Genomic DNA, 21,021 nt, shown 5'->3' with positions numbered 1-21,021 from the left:
AATTTGTCATTTCTGGAGTTATAGCTATAGTAAATCTTAAATGTTTAAAATTTATGCTTTTCAGGGTGTCATGCAACCTGTTAAATTTCCATTGCTTATAAATGGAATAAAGATAAATAGATTTATTGAGTATATTCATACCTGGTTTATCTTAGTGTGTTAATGTAATAGAATTTGGCTTTAGTATAATGAATCTGTAGTCCTCTGATCAGCAAAGTTATTCTTGCACCATGTACTTAGCCTATATACTGGTGTTAATTATTGGTCCAAAGGAACTTAATCTCAAAAAGGTCAGCTTCCAATTATCCTAATGTGGCACAAGGATAAGATCTGATGAGACAAAAAATAAATAAATAAACTTTGTTGGTTATAATTAACTGAGCAGGACATGCTATTTTTTATACAGTAGATTTACATTGTTGATCTTTTACTTGTTTTCATGTTAGTCTTAATTTATGTTTCTTGAACCTGTTGTTTTTGATGACTTGAAGGGTGGGAAACTGAGGAATTTCAAAAACATTGAGCAAACAATATTTGTACTACTTGGTTTCTAGTGAATGTTTTTCAAGATTGAGGGTTAGGAGTTGGGAGAAGAGGTTTTCCAGGATAGCCTCAAATGGGAAGGCAAGTCACACTGAGCATTTATTTTTCTTAGCTATCAGTGCTTCAGTAGAGCTCACTTGTTACTTCTTTCTAGCAGGCAGACAGAAGTTCCTGTCATTTTCTTTTCCTGTATGGGGTAGGATGTGATGTTCCTTCAAGTGGAAATACCAGTCATATGTCCATGGATCATGAGGAGTTACTACGTACTTGTACTCCTGGAACTTCTCTCCGGAAGGGAAAAGGAAACTTATCCATGGTAATGAAGCTTCTTTTGTAGTTTTCTGTGTCATCACCTGTGCTCTATTTGTGTGTATGTGTGTGTGTTTCTTTTATTCTCACGGACTTTGGTAGTTTCAGCTAGATAATATAGCACAGTAAAGAACTTCTTACATACTAGTTCTGTCAATGTTCTCTGTGGAACCCAAGGGAAATTCCTAACATCTCTGTTAGTTCCTCAGTTTTAGAATGGAGATGATAATTCTTCCTGCCCCAGAATTGGAGAATGGTAAAATTAAATGAGATCACAAGTAAATAGCCCTTGATCAAGCATTTGACATTTATAAGCTATACCTGATAACCATTAATTAATATAAACTTCTATCTCATCATGACCACTCATATTCTTCAGTTTAAAAGTTGTACCAACAAACATGTATAAATTCACTGAGAGAAAAAACATTTTGCTTGATGTTACAGATTGCTATGATTTTTTTTTTGCTTGTGTGCGTTGTTCCTTTTAAAAATATATCATAGGACAAGTGAAAATATCAAATCATTACAAGAGTTTCTTTTCCAGACTAAAGCTTTATTTTAAGACAATTTTTTATTGATTAAATTCCCTTATTTTCTTACATTGTTGTTCATTTTTATAAAGTATTTGATTTCTCCCCTAAGGTGTATTCCCCATAAATATCCCATCACCACATTGTACCTGTGAAGTCACCATAGTACCTTATGCGTCAACATAGTACCTTATGCTCTTCCCTCTCCTGTTTTGACCTCTCCCCTGCTGTATACCGCAAATCTATAGTTTACCTGCAAGTTTTGTCTTTTTTTGGATCCTTTGTTCAATTTTCCTGTATTCCTGATATTTTTCTTTTTCCTTCTGGGGTATTTCACTGAGCATAATCCCTTCTAGCTCCATCCATGTTGCTGTGAATGACATGAGTTTACCTTTTTTGATTGCTGAATAGTAATCAATTGTGTATGTATCTGTATATATCATATTGTCTTGATCCATGTTTTTGGGCATTTAGGTTGTTTCTATATCTTAGCTATTATAAATAGTGCTGCAATAAACATAGGCAGTGTTCGAATTAGTATTTTTGTATCCTTTGGGTAGATTCCTAGGAATGGAATTGCTGGGTCAAATGGTAGATTCATTTTTAGTAATTTGAGGAAGCTTTCCATAGTGGTTGGACCTGTTTGCATTCCCACCAGCAGTGTTTGCACATCCTCACCAGCATTTGTTGTTGCCAGTTTTTTTTTTAATATGGGCATTCCCACCAGTGTGAGGTGGTATCTCATTGTGGTTTTGATTTGTATTTCCCTTATTATAAATGAATTGAGCATTTTTTCATATACTTGTTGGCCATTTGCATTTCTCTTTGAAGAAGTCTTTTTAGTTTTTCAGCCCATTTTTTGACTGAGTTATTTGCTTTGTTTTTGTTGAGTTGTATAAGATCTTTATAGATCTTTGATATCAGTCCCTTCTCAATTGTATGGAGTACAAATGTTTTCTCCCAATCTGTGGATTGTCTCTTAATTTAGATTATTGTCTTTTACTGTACTGAAGCTTTCTAGTTTGATGTATTCACAGCTGTTCATCTTTTCCTTCACTTTTTTTGCTTCTGGAGATGAGTCTTCAAAGATGTTTCTGAGATGTATGTCATAAAGTGTTGTGCCTATGTTTCTTTCTATATATATTATGGTTTCAGGTCTTACATTCAAGTCTATTACTCATTTTGACTTGTTTTTTTTACGGTTTTTTTTTTTTTTTTTTAGGCATGTTTTTATTTATTAATTTATTATATTTGTTTGTTTGTTTTGTTTATACATGCACTGGGTACAGTCAGAAGCGCGGGAAGGTGAGAGAATTCACCAGAGCCAGAGCGGGGGGCAGAGCAGGCAGAAGGACTGAGGTACACTGCTGAGGGGAGCAGCGGGTGGCAGGAGAGATCTGCGCACCATGTGGGATCCTCCTCCGGTGGCCGGGGAAGCAGCGGGATCGGCGCCGAGGGGCAGCTCGCAACCCACGCTCCCGCTGCGCACCGAGCCCCATTTTGACTTGTTTTTTAAATTTTTTAAGATTTATTTATTTTATACAGAGCTGGGTAAGGCCAGAGGCAAGGAGAGAGGCACCAGAGACAGGCGGGGACAGAACAGCAGCTGCAAATACACGTGAGGGGAGCAGCAGGCGCAATAGGCGAGGTCTGCCGCGCCATGTGGGAATATCCCTGGCCTGCCGGTAATCAAACCCTCGCTACAGAGCCTGCAGACAGCTTCACAGCACTGCACTCAACCTGCTGCACCACTGGAGAGGTCCTCATTTTGAGTTGGTTTTTATATATGGTGTGAGGTGAGGTAGTAATCTAATTTCATTATTTTGCATATAATGGTCCAGTTTTCCCAGCACCATTTATTGAAGAGACTTATCCTTGTTCCTTATTTTTTGCTCATTTGTCATGGATTAGTTGACCATATATGTGTGTCTTTATCTCTTGGTTTTCAGTTCGATTCCATTGGTTTGTGTGTCTTTTTATTCTTGTAACGTGCTATTTTAATTATTATGGCTTTATAGTGTAGTTTGAAGTCTGGGAGTATAGTACCTCTGTTCTTCCCCTTTTTAGTCAAGAGGCTTTGGCTATTCAAGGTTTTTGTGATTCTGTATGAATTTCAGCAATATTTGTTCTATTTCTTTGAAGAATAGAAACTTTGAAGTGTGCCACTGAGATTTTTATTGGAATTGCATCGAATCTGTAAATTGCTTTTGGTAGGATGGCCGTTTTGATAATGTTAATTCTTCTGATCCATGAGCATAGACATAATTTTAAATATGATCTTTAGTGGAGGGAAAAAAAACAACTAAGCAGTTTGGTTTACTATTATCTTCTTTACCAGCACAATTTGCATTCATTTTGTAAATGAGGATTTCTTCTTTTTGTGTGTTTTAAGAATATATAATTCATAATCAAGTAGATTTTCTGCAGCAATATTTAATTCTTGTCTGTGCTTTTATGTCAATGCTTCAGTATACTTAATTCTTCTCTTCAGCAAATAGAGAGAATTTCCTGTTACTTCCTCTTCCTCTGTCATTTATAATGCCCAGAAACTGTGTTACATTTTTCGTTCAGTAGATTTATGTTGCAAATGTTTTATTTGCGCCCATGTTAGACTTAATTTACATGTCTGGAATGTGGAATAGGATAATATGTGTTTGATTTTGAATTTGGAGAGTAGAGCGTTATTTTGGTTTGAATAATTTTCTTTCTTTTCAGACATAAATTTTGGGGCTTGAAAATTCTCATCATGATCAAAGGGGAAAGCTCTTGTGGATTATTGTATGCAAATATATATGATACACAATTTGTACCATTATTGGGTTTTATAAATAATATCACCTGAGTTGCAAATATATGCCTCCCACTTCAGGATAGTGCAGCAGCAGGGTGCAGTGGAACCCCACCAATATGCCGACAAGCCCAGACCAAACTTGAGGTGGCCCTGTATATGTTTCTTTGGAGCCCTGACACTGAAGCTGTTCTGGTTGCCATGTCCTGTTTCCGCCACCTCTGTGAGGAAGCAGATATCCGGTGTGGGGTGGATGAAGTGTCGGTGCATAACTTCTTGCCCAACTATAACACATTCATGGAATTTGCCTCTGTTAGTAATATGATGTCAACAGGTAAGTGTTTCTTTCATTCAGTTTACTTTGACAGTCAGTTTGACAAAATAATCTGATTGTGCTAGGGATGTATTTAAGATTAATGCTTTGTAAGTTTACTTATAGTGGCTTTTCTGAAATCCCTTTCTGCACCAGACAGGGTGGAAATAAATAGCATTTGGAATAATTTCTCACTGAGTTTTAAATATGCTGTACATTTGTTTAAAACACTGCCCGTATACATTGCTGTCAGTTATAGATTATATAATTTAATATGCTTGAACTGTATATAGCAAGTTTTAAACACTGGTATACATGTTTTGAGTAAATATAGGTAAAGATAATTATTTCGTGCTGTGGGTATTATGGAATCCAAGTTAAATATTTTTCCCAGGAGATTGATGATAGGAAGATTCAGCTTTATCAATTTGAAGCTTTTCACTTCTCCAGTTTGTATTTTGGATTGGGCTTGCCAGGGTCTCTGTTGAGGGAGCAGAGCTCTGTATGATAATAAGTTGATTTGCTACTATTGTTGCCTAGGAAGAGCAGCACTTCAGAAAAGAGTGATGGCACTTCTAAGGCGCATTGAGCATCCCACTGCAGGAAACACAGAGGTATGTCAGCAACAGAAACATCACTTCCAGTTCCCACCCTTAATTTTAGAAGTCTCATGGAATACACATACATAAACACACACACACGCATACACACATTCTATGAAATAGAATTATATAAATAGAAAATATATTTCATAGAATATATGTGTGTATGGATGCACACAAATATGTATATTCATACATGTATGTATATATAGATATAATATGTGTGTATACATGTGTATATATATATATAAAACAAACTAGGAATGGTTTTGAAGTAAACCTAAGATTGTGCATATTACAAGTAGTATACTTACATGTTAAATTTGAAACCTATTACTGATTGATTTTAGCTTTAGGTTTAAAGTTGATTTCAAATGGCAATTGCCTTCATTTTAGGCTTGGGAAGATACACATGCAAAGTGGGAACAAGCTACAAAGCTAATCCTCAATTACCCAAAAGCCAAAATGGAAGATGGCCAGGTGAGTTTGGAAAGTTGAGTTTGTTATCTGTTAATTGTTCTATTAAATATATGTACTTCAGAAATCTTTTGAGTCACTCTTAGTGTAATAAAATAAATAAATAAACAAATAAATAAATAAATAAATAAAACTGACTCTTAGTTTTCTGCCCTATGTTATCTAATATGGTAGCTACTTACCACATTTAAGTTTAAATTTAATTAAAATGAAGTGTGATTAAAATTCAGAGTCTTGAAGATACAGTAGCCACATGTGGCAGTTAGTTACTGTATTAGACAGAGTAGATATAAATGTTTCAATCATTGTAGAAATACTGGAAAGCGCTGAGCTAGTGATGACTTGTGGTAGAGAACATTCCTTTCCCCTCTTTTTTTCCATCAGAGTATTTCATAGAATTTTCAGGAAAGGGTTGACAAGGTAGAGAAAAATAAATTGAAACAACACATTTCACTATTTCATTAGGTATTCTAATTAAAAGGTATGGTGTGAACGATTGAATCCATAGATTACATGAAATTCTAAGATTTGAAAATTTCATATATCAGCTATTTTCATTTGCTACTCCAAAAATTCACAGTTTTATGTATTTGATTTATAATGTCCATATTACTCTCATACTGTTTTTTAGAAAAATTGATTAGTCTCTCAGACCTTTTTTTCTTATCAAACTTACTTAGAATGAGGGGAAAAAAAATTGCTTTTGTGAAAAATGTGTACCTAATATTATTTGGAGGGGTTATATGGCTTCTGAATGAAAACTTTTCTTTTTTGGTAACTCATTGAAAACCTAATTCACATATCATACAATTCACCCATTTGAAATGTACAGTCCAGTGGTTTTTAATATGTTCAGAGTAGTGCATTTATTGCCACATTTTTAAAAACAGATCTCCGTTAGCTATTGGTCTGTAAACCCTTAATTTCCTCCTTTTTCCTTGGTCTTAGGCACCACTAATCTGCTGTCTTTCTAGAGATCCAACTATTCTGGACATTTCATATAAGTGGAATTGTGCAATATTTGGTGTTTTGAGACTGATTTCCTTTATGTGGCATGATGTTTGAGAATTCACTCATGTGATTCAAAGCTTTTTAAATGAAATTTAATAATTTTGGGTTGATTATTTTAGTCTAACTGATAAAAATATAATGTGACTCTGAAAATGTATATGTTGATCTTAAGTTTGGATTTTTTTTTAATGTGAAAAATGTTCTTTTGTTAGGAGCAAATGTTGGGTCATTAGTCAAGTCTCAGCCAATTTAGATTGAATTCATGCTTTTCATAAAAACTTTGTGTTTAGGCTGCTGAAAGCCTTCATAAGACCATCGTTAAGAGGCGAATGTCTCATGTGAGTGGAGGAGGATCCATAGATTTGTCTGACACAGACTCCCTACAGGAATGGATTAACATGACTGGCTTCCTTTGTGCCCTTGGAGGAGTGTGTCTACAGCAGAGAAGCAATTCTGGTCTGGCAACCTATAGCCCACCAATGGGCCCAGTGAGTGAACGAAAGGGTTCCATGATCTCAGTGATGTCCTCAGAGGGAAATGCTGATACACCTGTCAGTAAATTTATGGATCGGCTGCTATCCTTAATGGTGTGTAACCATGAAAAAGTGGGACTTCAAATACGGACCAATGTTAAGGATCTGGTGGGTCTAGAATTGAGTCCTGCTCTTTATCCAATGTTATTTAACAAATTGAGGAATACCATCAGCAAGTTCTTTGACTCCCAAGGACAGGTAAAGTGTTCTCTGCTTTATTTTTCACCCTTCCCTTTGAATAGAGTCAGTTGTTTGAGATAATTAAACCTTTTTCTTTTAGATCAATTAGATACTTACACGAATATTTACTCACTATTTTTAAATAGGCAAAAAATTGTAAAAAGAAGAATCATTCATTGTGGGAATTAATTTGATTCTTAAACTCCAGTACATTTATGTGTCTGGAATTATGAATGGCTTTGGTATGGGTATGAATGTTTGTGTGTATCCCTATGCCTGTTTGGCTGCTTTTCTGCACTTCTATGTCTGAGGCTGCTTTTCTGCATTTGTATGTCATTTAGATCTCAGGCAGCTTCATCTCTCTAAGATCTGTCTGCTGTGCATTGATTCCAGTATGTATTTCGTTCTTTAGGTTTTATTGACTGATACCAATACTCAATTTGTAGAGCAAACTATAGCTATAATGAAAAACTTACTAGATAATCATACTGAAGGCAGCTCTGAACATCTGGGACAAGCTAGCATTGAAACAATGATGTTAAATCTGGTCAGGTAAGCATTCTACTGAAATGTAGCAGAAACACATTGGTGTTGGTAGTTACTAGTGAAATAATTTGCTGTCCTCTTCTTTATTGCACCTAAATTAGGATGTGCCAATAAACTAATCAGAAATTACATATTTTCTCATAAATAAAATTTTGCAGTTTTTATACTAACATTTAATCATATTACTTAGAGATTAATGCATTTAGAAAATCATTTCTTTTGTTGATATCTGATTTTTTTTCATGTTTTTATATCTAAATAGATATGTTCGTGTACTTGGGAACATGGTCCATGCAATTCAAATAAAAACGAAACTGTGTCAGTTAGTTGAAGTAATGATGGCAAGGAGGGATGACCTTTCATTTTGTCAAGAGATGAAATTTAGGTGAGTTCTCAAAAAAACAAGGTAAGATCTTAAATATTTTTCTTATGTTAAGTGAAGGTATAGAAAAATAGCAGATAACCTTGTTGTCATGGAAGGGGGAGAGACGGAAAGGAAGCATCTTACATGTTATTTACTCTCTGTGTCTTTTTAAATTTCCCAGAGCTTTGTGTTCATGACAGGGCTCCCTTTTCCTGAAATTATACTATATTTGGGCTAAGAATTTAATTTGATTTCTAAACTATAGCTGAGGGCTAATGTGGAGGCTTAGTATCCACATTGCTTATGTGTGCTCTTCTGTTAGATTTGTTCATGTCACTGAGTTGTTTGACAAATTATCTGCGCTATTAAAATTTATGACTAAAGGTGTATGTGTGACCTAATTTTTTGTTTTTTTTTCGGGCTGTTCCCTTTTTTCTGCCATTCTCTAGGAATAAAATGGTAGAATACCTGACAGACTGGGTTATGGGAACATCAAACCAAGCAGCAGATGATGATGTTAAATGTCTTACAAGGTAAAAAAAGGGAATGACCTTTAAGTTATTAGCAGGTTTTATTGTAAGCATTAGTACAACTTCATTATAGCTATTATACATATATTTTATGTGTATTTTTTGTATCAAAAATTTTGTATTTGCATTATATGAAGATAACATTTTTAATAGAAAGACTTTCAGTAAAAAAATGTGAGAGAGTGTTATGTTTGCAAAGTTAGTGTTGTCTGGGAAGGATAGTTTATAGTTATGGGGAAATGATATATATGTATTTATTTTATGATTAGATAGATAAAGGTATTATTGGAGGACTTAACTGATTCTAAAGTGTAAGTTGTAAAACCAAATTGTTACTTTTAAGAAGTAATTGCTTACGTTTGCTCTAATGATAAATATTTATTGCTGCATATTGGAAAATAATTTAACACTATTAACTTCATAATAACCATCTCAGATATATTTCTTTGATCAGGTCTAGTTTTATAGTACATGCTTTTGATTTAAGGTATTCATTTTGTAAGGTTACTTTGTAGAAAACTATTCTCTCCTCCTCAATTTGCATTCTGAGGTATGTAAATATTAGCTCAGATTATTTAGGTTGTCTGACTAGTTTAAAGAAATGGGTAGTTTTCTAAAGTTTTGTGTTTGTTAGGAAGAAGTTTATTTGAGGGGAAGGTGAAGTAGAATAATCTCAATTTTTTTGGTCTTTAATTTTTTTCCCTCAGAGATTTGGACCAGGCAAGCATGGAAGCAGTAGTTTCACTCCTGGCTGGTCTTCCACTGCAGCCTGAGGAAGGAGATGGTGTGGAATTGATGGAAGCCAAATCACAGTTATTTCTTAAGTAAATTTCAGTCACCATAAACACAAAACAAAAAACAAGGTCCCATAACAAAACAAAAAAAGTGTAACTAAAGTAGCAAATAATTCTGTTTAGAAAATGGACCTATTGCTTTACTATGATGGCCATTAACTGCTATCTCATAATATGTATCATATGCCTGAAGAAATATTCCCCCTGGCAGGACAAATATAAAAAAAAAACTGTAGTTTTTGAAGAAATCTGATCAGTGAATTTTATTGGCAATAAAACCCAGGTTGCCTCATTAAGTCACTTTAAATACCATTGCCTAAACTATTTGGGCCACTAATTTTATATGCTTAGCATTAAACATAATGCTTTTACAAGGAAACATTGCATCTGTTTGGTAGTTATGTTATGAAACATGTACAGCTTTTGTCATGATAAAACCATTTTTGACATTGAACATTTCATAATGAGCCACTTTGGCTGATTACCCTAAGACTGGAAAGAAATAGATACCCATCCCCGCTCATGTGATAAACATATGGTGATTTCAAAATGTCAGGTAGCTTTCTGGTTGATATGGCCTTCACTGTTTTATTTCTCAGGTATTTTACATTGTTTATGAATCTTTTGAACGACTGTAGTGAAGTTGAAGATGAAAATGCACAAACAGGTGGTAGGAAACGTGGCATGTCTCGGAGACTGGCATCACTAAGACATTGTACTGTCCTTGCAATGTCAAATTTACTAAATGCTAACGTGGACAGTGGCCTCATGCACTCCATAGGTGAGATAAAATGAAAGCTTTATATAAAAAGGTAAAACCTATTCAGCAAGGCCATGCTAGTAAATTTGCATCTATGTGTCCATATCAGGTTTGGGTTATCACAAAGATCTCCAGACAAGAGCTACATTTATGGAAGTTCTGACAAAAATCCTCCAACAAGGCACAGAGTTTGACACACTTGCAGAAACTGTGTTGGCAGATCGGTTTGAGAGACTGGTGGAATTGGTCACGATGATGGGTGATCAGGGAGAGCTCCCTATAGCTATGGCTCTGGCCAATGTGGTACCTTGTTCTCAGTGGGTAAGTTAATTGAGTAAGTGGGGAAGAAGAGTGCCTGGCACATAGCAGATCTTCAAAATACATTTGCTTAGTGAATGTTTATTGAATGAATTGCTAAAACATTAGAACTGGAAGAAACTTTCAATAATTTGAGTGATTTTTAGCTGTGGGAAAGTGGTTTCAACTGTGGGGAGCTCCTAGCCCTTACTAGTATTCTACCCTACTGAAAAAAGTCTATTTAAACAGTAATCAAAAGAATGTTAAAGTCATTGATCTGGTCTGATGCTTCCATATATTAAGTGAGGTATTTAGGGTTAAATCTCATATTTAGTTGTTAGTGATGGTAGAAATAAAAATCAAGATTATGTCTGTTTATGATGTCAGCTCACACTTCTTTTTTCTATAACACATTGTACAGTTTTTTTTAAATTTAAACACTTTTTGCATTTGAAAATATGATGTTTGGTGCCTCCCCAGTGGCACAGTGGGTTGAGTGCAGCGCTGTGAAGCTGTCCACAGCTTCTGCAGTGCGGGTTCAATTCCCGGCCAGCCACAGAGATTCCCACATGGCGCAGCAGACCTCTCCTGTCTAGCCCACTGCTCCCCTCAGCAGTGCTTTCAGTCTGTCTGCCTGTTCTGCTCCCCATTCTGTCTCTGGTGAATCCTCTCACCCTCCCCACGCCTCTGGCCTGTACCCCAGCTCTTGTATAAATAAAAAATTTTAAAAATCTTAAAAAAAAAAAGAAAATATGATGTTTTATTATTTTTATTTTTTTTAAGATTTATTTATGCATACAAAAATTGGGGTGTTGGCCAGAGGTTCAGGGGTAGGGGTGAGAGGATTCACCAGAGACAGTGGGGAGCAGAACAGACAGATCTACTGAGATTCATAGCTGATGGGAGCAGCAGGAGAAATTGAAGCGGTCTGCTGGGCCATGTGAGCTATATCTCTGGCTGGGGATCGAACTCATTCTGCAGTGGTTGGCAATAGGTTGATAGCACTGAGACTTTAACCCCTGTGTCACCAGGGAGGCCCCTATGATGTTTGTTTTAAACAGTGAAGACATAATATGGCTACTTGGTGTCTCAGTAACTTTCCTAAAACCATACCGTTTTTTTTTTTTTTTTTAAACAGTTGCTTTTTTTTTTTTTTTTTTTAAAGATTTATTTATTTGTTTATTTATACAAGCACTGGGTACAGTCAGAAGCGCAGGAGGGTGAGAGAATTCACCAGTCAGAGCAGGATGCAGAACAGGCAGAAGGACCGAAGTACACTGCTAAGGGGAGCAGCGGGCGGCAGGAGTGGTCTGCGCGCCATGTGGGACCCTCCTCCGGTGGCCGGGAGGCAGCCAGGGATTGAACCGGCACCGCAGAGGCTGCGGGCAGCTTCGCAACCCAGCGAAGCTGCAAACTACCTCCCCGCTGCGCCACTGGGAAGGCCCAAAACCATACCATTCTTAACAAAATATTTTAGCCAAAAATTTGAGAAGCGTTATTCCTTTTGATGTAAAAAGCTTTTTAGTTTATCTTGTACCCAACATGATTTCAGCATAGTAAGTTGTAGCTAATGTCATTGCCTATAAATTTGTTCCTGGTTAATAGTTACAGTATTTTTATTCCTTACATTTAAAGTAAAACTCAGATTCCTTACCCTAGCTTACAAGACTTTACCCGACCTGAGTTCTATCTCATTTCTCAAATCACCTTCCTTCTTATTCACCCAAGCTAAACCAAACTGGCCATCAAACATATTAGACTTATTTCTGCCTTAGAAATAATTAGAGTACCTTGCTGCTAATGCGCTACTGCCACCACCACTCCCATTGGCACCATTGCCTGAAATGAGTCTGCCCTTGTAAAAGGTTAATTTCTTAAAGTTTTAGTCCAGATGTCACTTTTTAAAAAAAAAAAAAAAAAAAGCTATTAAAGTAATACTGGTTCAGGTATACAACATTATAATGTTAGACACGTATATCACTACGTCATGATCACTACCAGAAGACTAGTTTTCTGGTCTCCCTGGTGACACAGGATAAATTCTCAGTGCTAATGCCAGCCACTGCGACATGAATTCTATCCCTGGCCAGGGAGCTAACCCACATGGCACAGCAGACCTTTCCTGTCTCAGCTGCTGCTCCCCTCAGCAGTGTTTTTCCAGTAGATCTACCTGTTCTGCTTCATACTCTGTCTCTGGTGAATCCTCTCACATACCTGCCACTCATCCCTTCCCCCCCATACCTCTAGCCTGCACCGCAGTTCTTGTATGCATAAATAAATAAAATAAATTCTTAAAAAAAAAAAAGACTAGTTTTCTTCCATGTTCATATAGTTAACACTCTTTACCTATGTCACCCACCTTCTTTCTCCTCTGGTGACTACCAGTGTGTTCTCTGTATTTAAGAGTTTGTTTTTGCTTTGGTCATTTGCTTTTTTTTAAAATATTCCATATATGAGTGAAATCATATTTGTGTTCCTCCTGATTTTTTTTCATTTAGCATAATATTCTCAAGGTCTATGTGTTGCAGATAGCAAAACCTCATTCTTCTTTTTAATGACTGAGTACTATTCCTGTGTGTGTGTACCTATGTGCACACTGCCCTTTATTCATATGTCGATGGACACTTATGTTGTTTCCATACTTGGTCATTGTAAATGAGATGAGATAACCATAGATGTGCATAGGCCTTTTGAATTAGACTCTGTTTTTCTTTGGATAAATGCCCAGAGTTGAGATAACTAGATATTAACCTTATGAACAGGTGTTGATAAACATTTTTTCATGTGACTATTGGCCATCTGCATGTCTTCTTTGACATGTCTGTTCAGATCCTCTGCTCATTTTTAAATGTGGTTGGTTCTTTTTGTTGTTGTTGAGTAGTATATATATACATTCTTTGTGTGTTTTAGACATTAGGCCTTTGTTGAATGTATGGTTCACAAAGTTCTCCCATTCAGTAAGTTGCCTTTTTTTTTTTTCAAAAACATTTATTTATGCTTACAAGAACTGGGGTGTGGGAGGTGAGAGGATTCACCAGAGACAGAGTGGGAACAGAACAGGCAGACTGACTGAAATACACTGCTGAGGGGAACAGCAGGTGAGACAGGAGAGGTGTGCTGCGCCATGTGGGTAGCTCCCTGTCTGGGGGATTGAACTCGTGCTGCAGAGGCTGTGGATAGCTTCACAGTGTTGTGCTTAACCCCTTGCACTACCAGGGAGACCCACCTTTTTGTTTTTATGATGATTTCTTTCACTCTGCAAAAGCTTTTTAATGTGATGTAGTCCCATCTATTTAGTTTTGCTTTTGTTGCCCTTGCTGTTGAAGTAAAATGCAAACTACCTCTCTAAGACCTATGTTGAGATACTTACCACCAAGTTTTTCTTCTATGTATTTTGTGGTTTCAAGTCTAATTAAAGTACTTAATCTATTTTGAATTAATTTTTTTAATTAATTTGCAGTATAAGCCAGTGTTCTAGTTTCATTCCTTTGCATGTTGCTGTCCAGTATCCCCGCACCATTTATTGAAGAGACTTTCCTTTCTCTTTTGTGTGTGTTTGTTTCCTTTGTTTGTTGTGAATTCGTTGTTGGTATATGTGTAAGTTTCTTTCTGGACGTTCAATTCTGTTCCATTGATCTACGTTTACTATGTTTGATTTTGTCATATAATAAAAGTCATATATGACAAATCCATAGCTAACATCTTACTCATTAGTGAAAGTCTGAAACTATTGAAGAACAGGAACAAGACAACAAAACCAAGTTGTCTGTTAATCAACCCAGTATTAGAAGTTGTAGCCAGAGCAATTAGTAAGAAAAAGAAATAAAAGCCATGCAAATTGCAATGGAAACAAAACTGTCATTTACAGATGGTATATTATACACAGAAAACCCTAAAGATTCCATTAAATCTTTGAAGATAGGTAGTAAGTCTATTTTGAACATTTGTAGAACTCACAACTGAAGACTTCTGGTTTGGTCCTTTTGTTTATTGGGAGGCTTTTGATTACTGTTTGAATCTCCTTTAGTGATCAGATTATTCAGATTTTTTTTTTTCTTCTTGATTCATTCTTGGGAGGTTGTATGATTCTGAGAAAGTGTCTCTTTCTTCTAGGTTGTCTAGTTTGTTGGTGTATAGATGTTCATAGTAGTCTTTTCTGATCTTTTATATGTAGCACATGTTGTGATTCTTTCATTTGTGATTTTATTTGAGCCTTATTTTTCTTTAGCAAGTCTTGCTAATGTTTTGTCAGTTTTGCTTATCTTTTCAGAGAACCGTACTTGGTTTCATTGATCTTTAGTGTTGTCTTTTTGACCTCTATCATTTATTTCTGCTCAGATTTTTTTATGATTTCTTTCCTCCTATTGCCTGCAGTCTTCATTTATATTTTCTAGTTCCTGTAATTGTAATGTTAGAATGTTTACTTGAGCATTTTTTGATTTTTGATATAAGCCTAAATTGCTATATACTTCTCTCTTTTTATAACTCTTGCTGCATCCCGTTGCTTCTGATGAATTATACTTTCATTTTCTTTTGTTTCTAGGTATTTTTTGATCTTTCCTTTGATCCTTCATCGATCCATTCATTTTCAGTAGCATGTTGGCTAATTTCTGAACATTTATGATAGTTGCAACCTTCTTGTGATTTCTAGTTTTATACCATTGTGATTAGAAAATGTTTCATATGTTTTCAGTCTTCAAATTTATTTAGACTTGTGTCCTAGGCTGTGCTATCCTTGAAAATGTTCTATGTTCATTTGATAGAAATGTTTAATCTCCTTTTGATTGTAATGATCTATGTATATCTGTTTAATCCATTTAGTCCAATGTGTCATTTAAGGTCATTGTTTCCTTGATGATTCTGTCTGAACTATTCTTCAATGTAAGTGAGGTGTTAAAACACCCTGCTATTAATTATGCTTCTGTCCATTTCCCCCTTTAGGGCAGTTAATATTTGCTTTATATACTTGGGTGTTCCTATTTATAAATTCCTGTTATTTATTTTGGGATACATATATTAATAAGTGTTATGACACCTTAATTACATAATGCCCATTTTTTTCTCTTGTTACCTTTTTTTGGCTATTTTACTTCAATAGAGACATAGCTGTAACTGTCATTTTTTTGGTTCCACTAGCTTCTTCCACCCCTTTACTCTGAATCTCTGTTTATCCTTAGAGTTGAAGTGGGACTTCTGAACGCAGTATATAGTTGGGTCTTACTTTATTTTAAAATGTATCCACCCTCTCTGAGTCTCTTAAATGGTTCATTCCATTTACATTTAGGGTGATTATAATATATGAGGCTGTACTGCTACCACTTTGTCTTTTGTTTTCAGGTTTCTCTGTATCAATTCTTTCCTCTTTCTTTTTTTTTTCCTTTCTGCCATTTTATTGTGGTGGTTTTCTATTTGTGGGTTTTTTTTTGTTTGTTTCCTTTTTTTATTTGGTGTTTCTGCTCTAGGTTTTGTTTCATACAAACATCTCACAGATAAGATAATTCTGTTTCTGCTGATAGTCTTGTCTTTATTTGCTGATACAGGTCCTTTTTATACTCCCATTTTGTTGCTACAGATTGTCACTTTTTATATTGGTAGTTACCAAATTGATGATATATAGTTATTTTCAATGCTGCTTTCCTTTTAGCCTTTGTGCTACAAGTGTTTACTACTCTATTCTGAAAGAATTTCAATTTTCTGATTCTGATTTCAACCTTAAAATGTTGTCTACTTTTGTCATTTTGTTTTCAAGTAGACTGGCTCCCATCTACATTTTTTATTTTAATTTTTTTTTACAAAATTATTCATTTTTAAACAATTCTTGCCCCTCCTTCCCCCCACCCAGGTGCAGTCTCCATAGAATTTCCTTCACCAATGCACCCGTGTACCATCACGTCAGTCCCCTGTGCTCCTCCCTCCCTCCTTCTGATCTGTCTTAGAGTGACATATTCAAAATACTAAAAGATGAAAATGGTCAGTCAACAATACTCTATCTAGTTACTCTACTCCATTCAGTTATAAAGGAAAAATAAAGGTTTTCCCAGGCAAATGAAAGCTAAAGGAGTTATCACCACTAGAATTGCCTTACAAGAAATGTTGAACACCTTTACTAATTTTATTTTATTTATTTTTTTAAAGATTTATTTATTTATTTATACAAGCACTGGGTACAGTCAGAAGCGCGGGAGGGTGAGAGGATTCACCAGAGCCAGAGCGGGGAGCAGAACAGGCAGAAGGACCGAAGTACACTGCTGAGGGGAGCAGTGGGCACGGCAGGAGAGGTCTGCGTGCCATGTGGGACCCTCCCCAGTGACCAGGGTTTGAACCAGCGCTGCAGAGGCTGTGGGCAGCTTTGCAGCCCAGCGCTCAACCGCTGCACCACTGGGGAGGCCCACACCTTTACTAATTTTATTATAATATGTCTTGGTTAACGTGTTTTTCAGTTGATATAATTAGGTATTCTGTTAGTTTTGTGATCTTGTATATTCAGTTTTTTCCTCAGGTTTGGGAAATTACCAGGTGTTATTTCTTTAAATAAGCTCTCTGCTCATTTCTTCTGAGTTACCCATTATCTTTATGTTATGTTTTCTCATGGATTTGGGTAGTTCTTACAGAGTTTCTTCATTTAAAAAAAAAATCTTAGCATTCACTCCTCTTCAACCAGAATCAGTTCTATATTTCCATCCTCTCTCTCACAAATTCTGCCATATGGTCTGCTTTATCTCCAATGCTTTCTGTTACAGTCTTCACTTCATTTGTTGGGTTCTTCAGCTCCAGACTTTGTTTGGTTTATTTTTTATAATTTTAATCTCTTTAACAGAAGGAAGAGAATTCCTTATGTTCATTAATCTTATTCCTGAACTCATCAAACTGCCTTTCTGAATTTTCTTCTAATTTGTTGAGTTTCTTCATGACAGCTGTTTTGAATTCTCTATCAGATCACATTTTTCTGTGGCTTGAAGTTTGGTTTCTGGAGAATTCTGTTTATGTCCTTATGTTACCATGATACCGTGACTCTGTGATATTTGATGAATTGTACCCCTTCAGATGCCTTTGAAGTAGGAAATACTATTTAGGTAAAGTGGGATTTTTGTTTTTATTTTGCTTTGATATGATTAATATTTAACTGCTTGGTGATTAGAAACTTATTTTCCACTAGGTGGCACTATAGCAGAAGTTTTTTGTTTCTCTTACCTGAATTCCCTCTGGCTATGTTGGATAACTTGTGTTGTCCATCCTCCACATCCTCTGCCAGAGCAGTTGTTAGTCCCTTACTGCTGCTGTTTGTGCCTCCATTGTAACTGGTGTCTTACTGCTGCCAGTGTCACAGTCTGTGATCACCACACTCCCATGGATCCTGGGTTGCCCGGGTTGTACACTTCCACTGTGGGGGTAGCAGGAGAGGGAAAAGGGGAGCGTCTGGGCATATGCTGCCAGTTGATGCTGTTTACTGGGGCACAGCTGTGCTGAATGAGCTGTAGTGGTTAGCCCCACCTGAGCTGTCATTTGTTTCTTTAGTTGCTACTAGTTTTGCAGGGTCCACAGTTAGGAGGAACCATTCCGGTCCCTGCCTCTACTATTGCTTCTGGGTTCACTGAGGCTGTGGGCTCAGCTGCAGGGAGTTTGCAGGGAGACTGGAGTTGTGGGTACCAATTTCGCTATATGTGGAAATAGCATTTCAGTCTCCACTGTGTATTTCAGTCCACCAGCCTTTAGATGTGGGAGACTCCCCAGCATCATGGTGTGCTGATCTGAGGATACTTTGTTGCTTCATGGATTTCTTCCTAGATCTAGAATGAAGAAGCGAGTAAGGAAGCATCTTAGTTTGCATGATGCTGACATCTCTCAGATGTCACTTTCATAGTAAAATCTTTTCTGGTTAGCTAATCAAAACTAGAATCACAATCATCCTATCATATTACCTTGTTATATTTTCTCTGCAGCCTTTATTCATGATGTAAAATTATCCTGATTATTTGATTATGTGTTCTCATTCCACCAGAATAAGATACCAGAAATTGTGTCTGTCTTGTTTACTTTTATACTTCCATTTCTTAGCGTAGAACCTGGTATATATAACAAGGACTTAGTAGATAATTGTTTAATGAACAAAGATGGAATCCTGCTTATAGCCTAGTGAGTTGGAAAAACAAAATTATTAAAATCCCCTTGAAGCTCCACTGTAGTTCACAGATCTCATGTTTTGCAAGTGAACATAGTGAATTACCTTTTTAGCACCTACCTATAATTAGCACTAAAAATACTGCGTAATTTCTTAATATAAAAGAATAGTTAAGTCTAAAGTTTAATTCATTTTATTTTCTTGCAGTAAATAATTTCTAATGTTTTAAAGTAAGTGACTTTTTTGACAACTTTTATATTAGATCAGATCTTTTAGAGTTATAGGTGAAGAACAAGACACAAGATAACTTTTTGAAAAATTAATTCTGTTGCTTAAAGTTTTCAGAAGTTTGCAGAGGAGGCATTAGAATGGATAAAATAATTTAGCACAGTATTCCAAAATGTTTTGTAACTGAACTCTGTCATATAACTCGACTTTAAAAAGGAGGATAGAAATTTTCCTCTAGTCACTTATGTATTATGTTACTATAGGAATATATCAGAGTAATGATTCTTTTTTGGCGTCTAGATTACTTCTGGTTAGAATTGTTAAATTTTTTCCTTTGCTCAAATGTCAGATTATTGTAATCCTGTGACGAGATAAGAACTAGTATATTTATGGGGCATGATCCTTTGTTGTTATTGCTTGAGGTTTGAGGTATGTTTTTATGGCTACTCTGTTTTCTCTAAATCTTTTCCCAGCTTGTGTTTGAACCTACTATATTTTTCTTGAGTGTGCCAAAAGTGCTTTACAATGGGGAATTGTCGGAATTACTATTTACATAATATGTAGGAATTAGCTGCTATTTGTAAATTTTGCTATTCTCTTGGTTCTGAATGTTATAGCCTGTGTCTTTTTCTTAGCTTTTTGAAATTCCTGTAACTTTTCCATTTTTGTTGTGTCTCTTTCTACTCCTGCGTTCAGTGTTCACCAAGTTTACTTTACCATGTGAGAAGAGAGTAGTGTTCTTATGGTCTTATTACTCTTCAGTGTGTTTTTGAGAAAATGGTCTGTGCCAAATGGTCTGTGCCAAAGACTAAACCCTTTGGCATTGTCTTCTGTTTCTGTATTCTTTCATTTCATCATATAATGTGAGCTGAATCCTGGAGTTTTTTCCAGCCTGTACATTTCATCTATTTTTAGTACCAGTTAATTATAAGCATATAGAAATCACCTGTCAAAGACATGTACACAGATAAAAGTCAGGGAAAAAATTAATCAGTCACCATTTATCTCAGTTCAGTGGATGTGTCACATTTGAATTTCCCTTTTAGTTTCCTGCTCAAGAGAAATGAAATTGTTCATACCAACACAATTTTTATTTTGTTCTCAGGATGAACTAGCTCGAGTTCTAGTGACTCTATTTGATTCTCGACATTTACTCTACCAACTGCTCTGGAACATGTTTTCTAAGGAAGTAGAATTGGCAGACTCCATGCAGACTCTTTTCCGAGGAAACAGCCTAGCCAGTAAAATAATGACCTTCTGTTTCAAGGTTTGTATCCATTCACCTCCCCCCCCCCCCCCCCCCCCGGAGGTATGCCAAATAATGATTCTGTACAGAATGTATGGAGCAGAATGTCTTTAATGCAGGATATATGGAGCAGAAATAATCAATTCCTCCTTGTGCGTTTCTTTAGGTATATGGTGCTACCTACCTACAAAAACTCCTGGATCCTTTATTACGAATTGTGATCACATCCTCTGATTGGCAGCACGTTAGCTTTGAAGTGGATCCTACCAGGTTTGTCTTCCTCCCACCTACAGCTGCTCTTTGTTTTTTCACTACAACCACATGAGGCAAGACCCTTATAATTTTTTCCCTGATTTAATGTTAGTCTTTAAATTATAAAAGTTATACACCAATGTGTTCCTTTAAAAAATTAATAGATATGATTAAAGGCATCTTTGTATATCAACTCCTTAGCATTATTGCTAGCATTTGCATAAACATATCTTGTGATAGAAGTGACATAATGTGTGAGTGCTTAGTATAAATAGTAACATCATGTACATTATTTACAACTTAAATTTTTTTTAAATCTAACCCTATGTTTTAGATCTTTTTATGGCTATAATTGTTAATTTCATCCTTAATATTTTATAGCTTATATCATAATTTATTTAGCTACTATTATATTGATTCCATTGACTTTTGCAGATCCTCACTATTGCCCCAGTGTTGTTTTTTTCATTTTCAAGTCATTTGCTATAGGAATTATTCTGAAACCTAAACCTTCTTGTCACTGTTTCTCTTAAAAACTATTGTATAGTTTATATTCGTAAAAGCTTTAACTGTTGCTCCTTGACTGCAATGTAGAG

The 21,021-nt window shown here is 35.8% G+C and overlaps 1 protein-coding gene across 1 annotated transcript in view; it reads left to right on the top strand.

Annotated features, from left to right (window-relative positions):
* NF1 (neurofibromin 1) overlaps positions 1-21,021 on the top strand; it is a 253,568-nt gene that overhangs the window by 108,054 nt on the left and 124,493 nt on the right. The window contains exons 17-29 of the mRNA XM_054689838.1: positions 698-859; positions 4,255-4,507; positions 5,027-5,100; positions 5,485-5,568; positions 6,867-7,307; positions 7,702-7,841; positions 8,098-8,220; positions 8,649-8,732; positions 9,437-9,553; positions 10,123-10,304; positions 10,393-10,604; positions 20,033-20,194; positions 20,340-20,443. Coding sequence (XP_054545813.1) covers positions 698-859; positions 4,255-4,507; positions 5,027-5,100; positions 5,485-5,568; positions 6,867-7,307; positions 7,702-7,841; positions 8,098-8,220; positions 8,649-8,732; positions 9,437-9,553; positions 10,123-10,304; positions 10,393-10,604; positions 20,033-20,194; positions 20,340-20,443 — 2,138 coding nt within the window. The remainder of the gene's footprint in view (positions 1-697; positions 860-4,254; positions 4,508-5,026; positions 5,101-5,484; positions 5,569-6,866; positions 7,308-7,701; positions 7,842-8,097; positions 8,221-8,648; positions 8,733-9,436; positions 9,554-10,122; positions 10,305-10,392; positions 10,605-20,032; positions 20,195-20,339; positions 20,444-21,021) is intronic.

Source organism: Talpa occidentalis, unplaced genomic scaffold (genome assembly GCF_014898055.3).
Source record: "Talpa occidentalis isolate TD23 unplaced genomic scaffold, MPIMG_talOcc4v2.1 talOcc4.7, whole genome shotgun sequence".
Lineage (NCBI taxonomy): Eukaryota > Metazoa > Chordata > Mammalia > Eulipotyphla > Talpidae > Talpa > Talpa occidentalis.
Note: the sequence above shows the minus strand (reverse complement) of the source record. Positions and strands in the feature narration are given on the sequence as shown.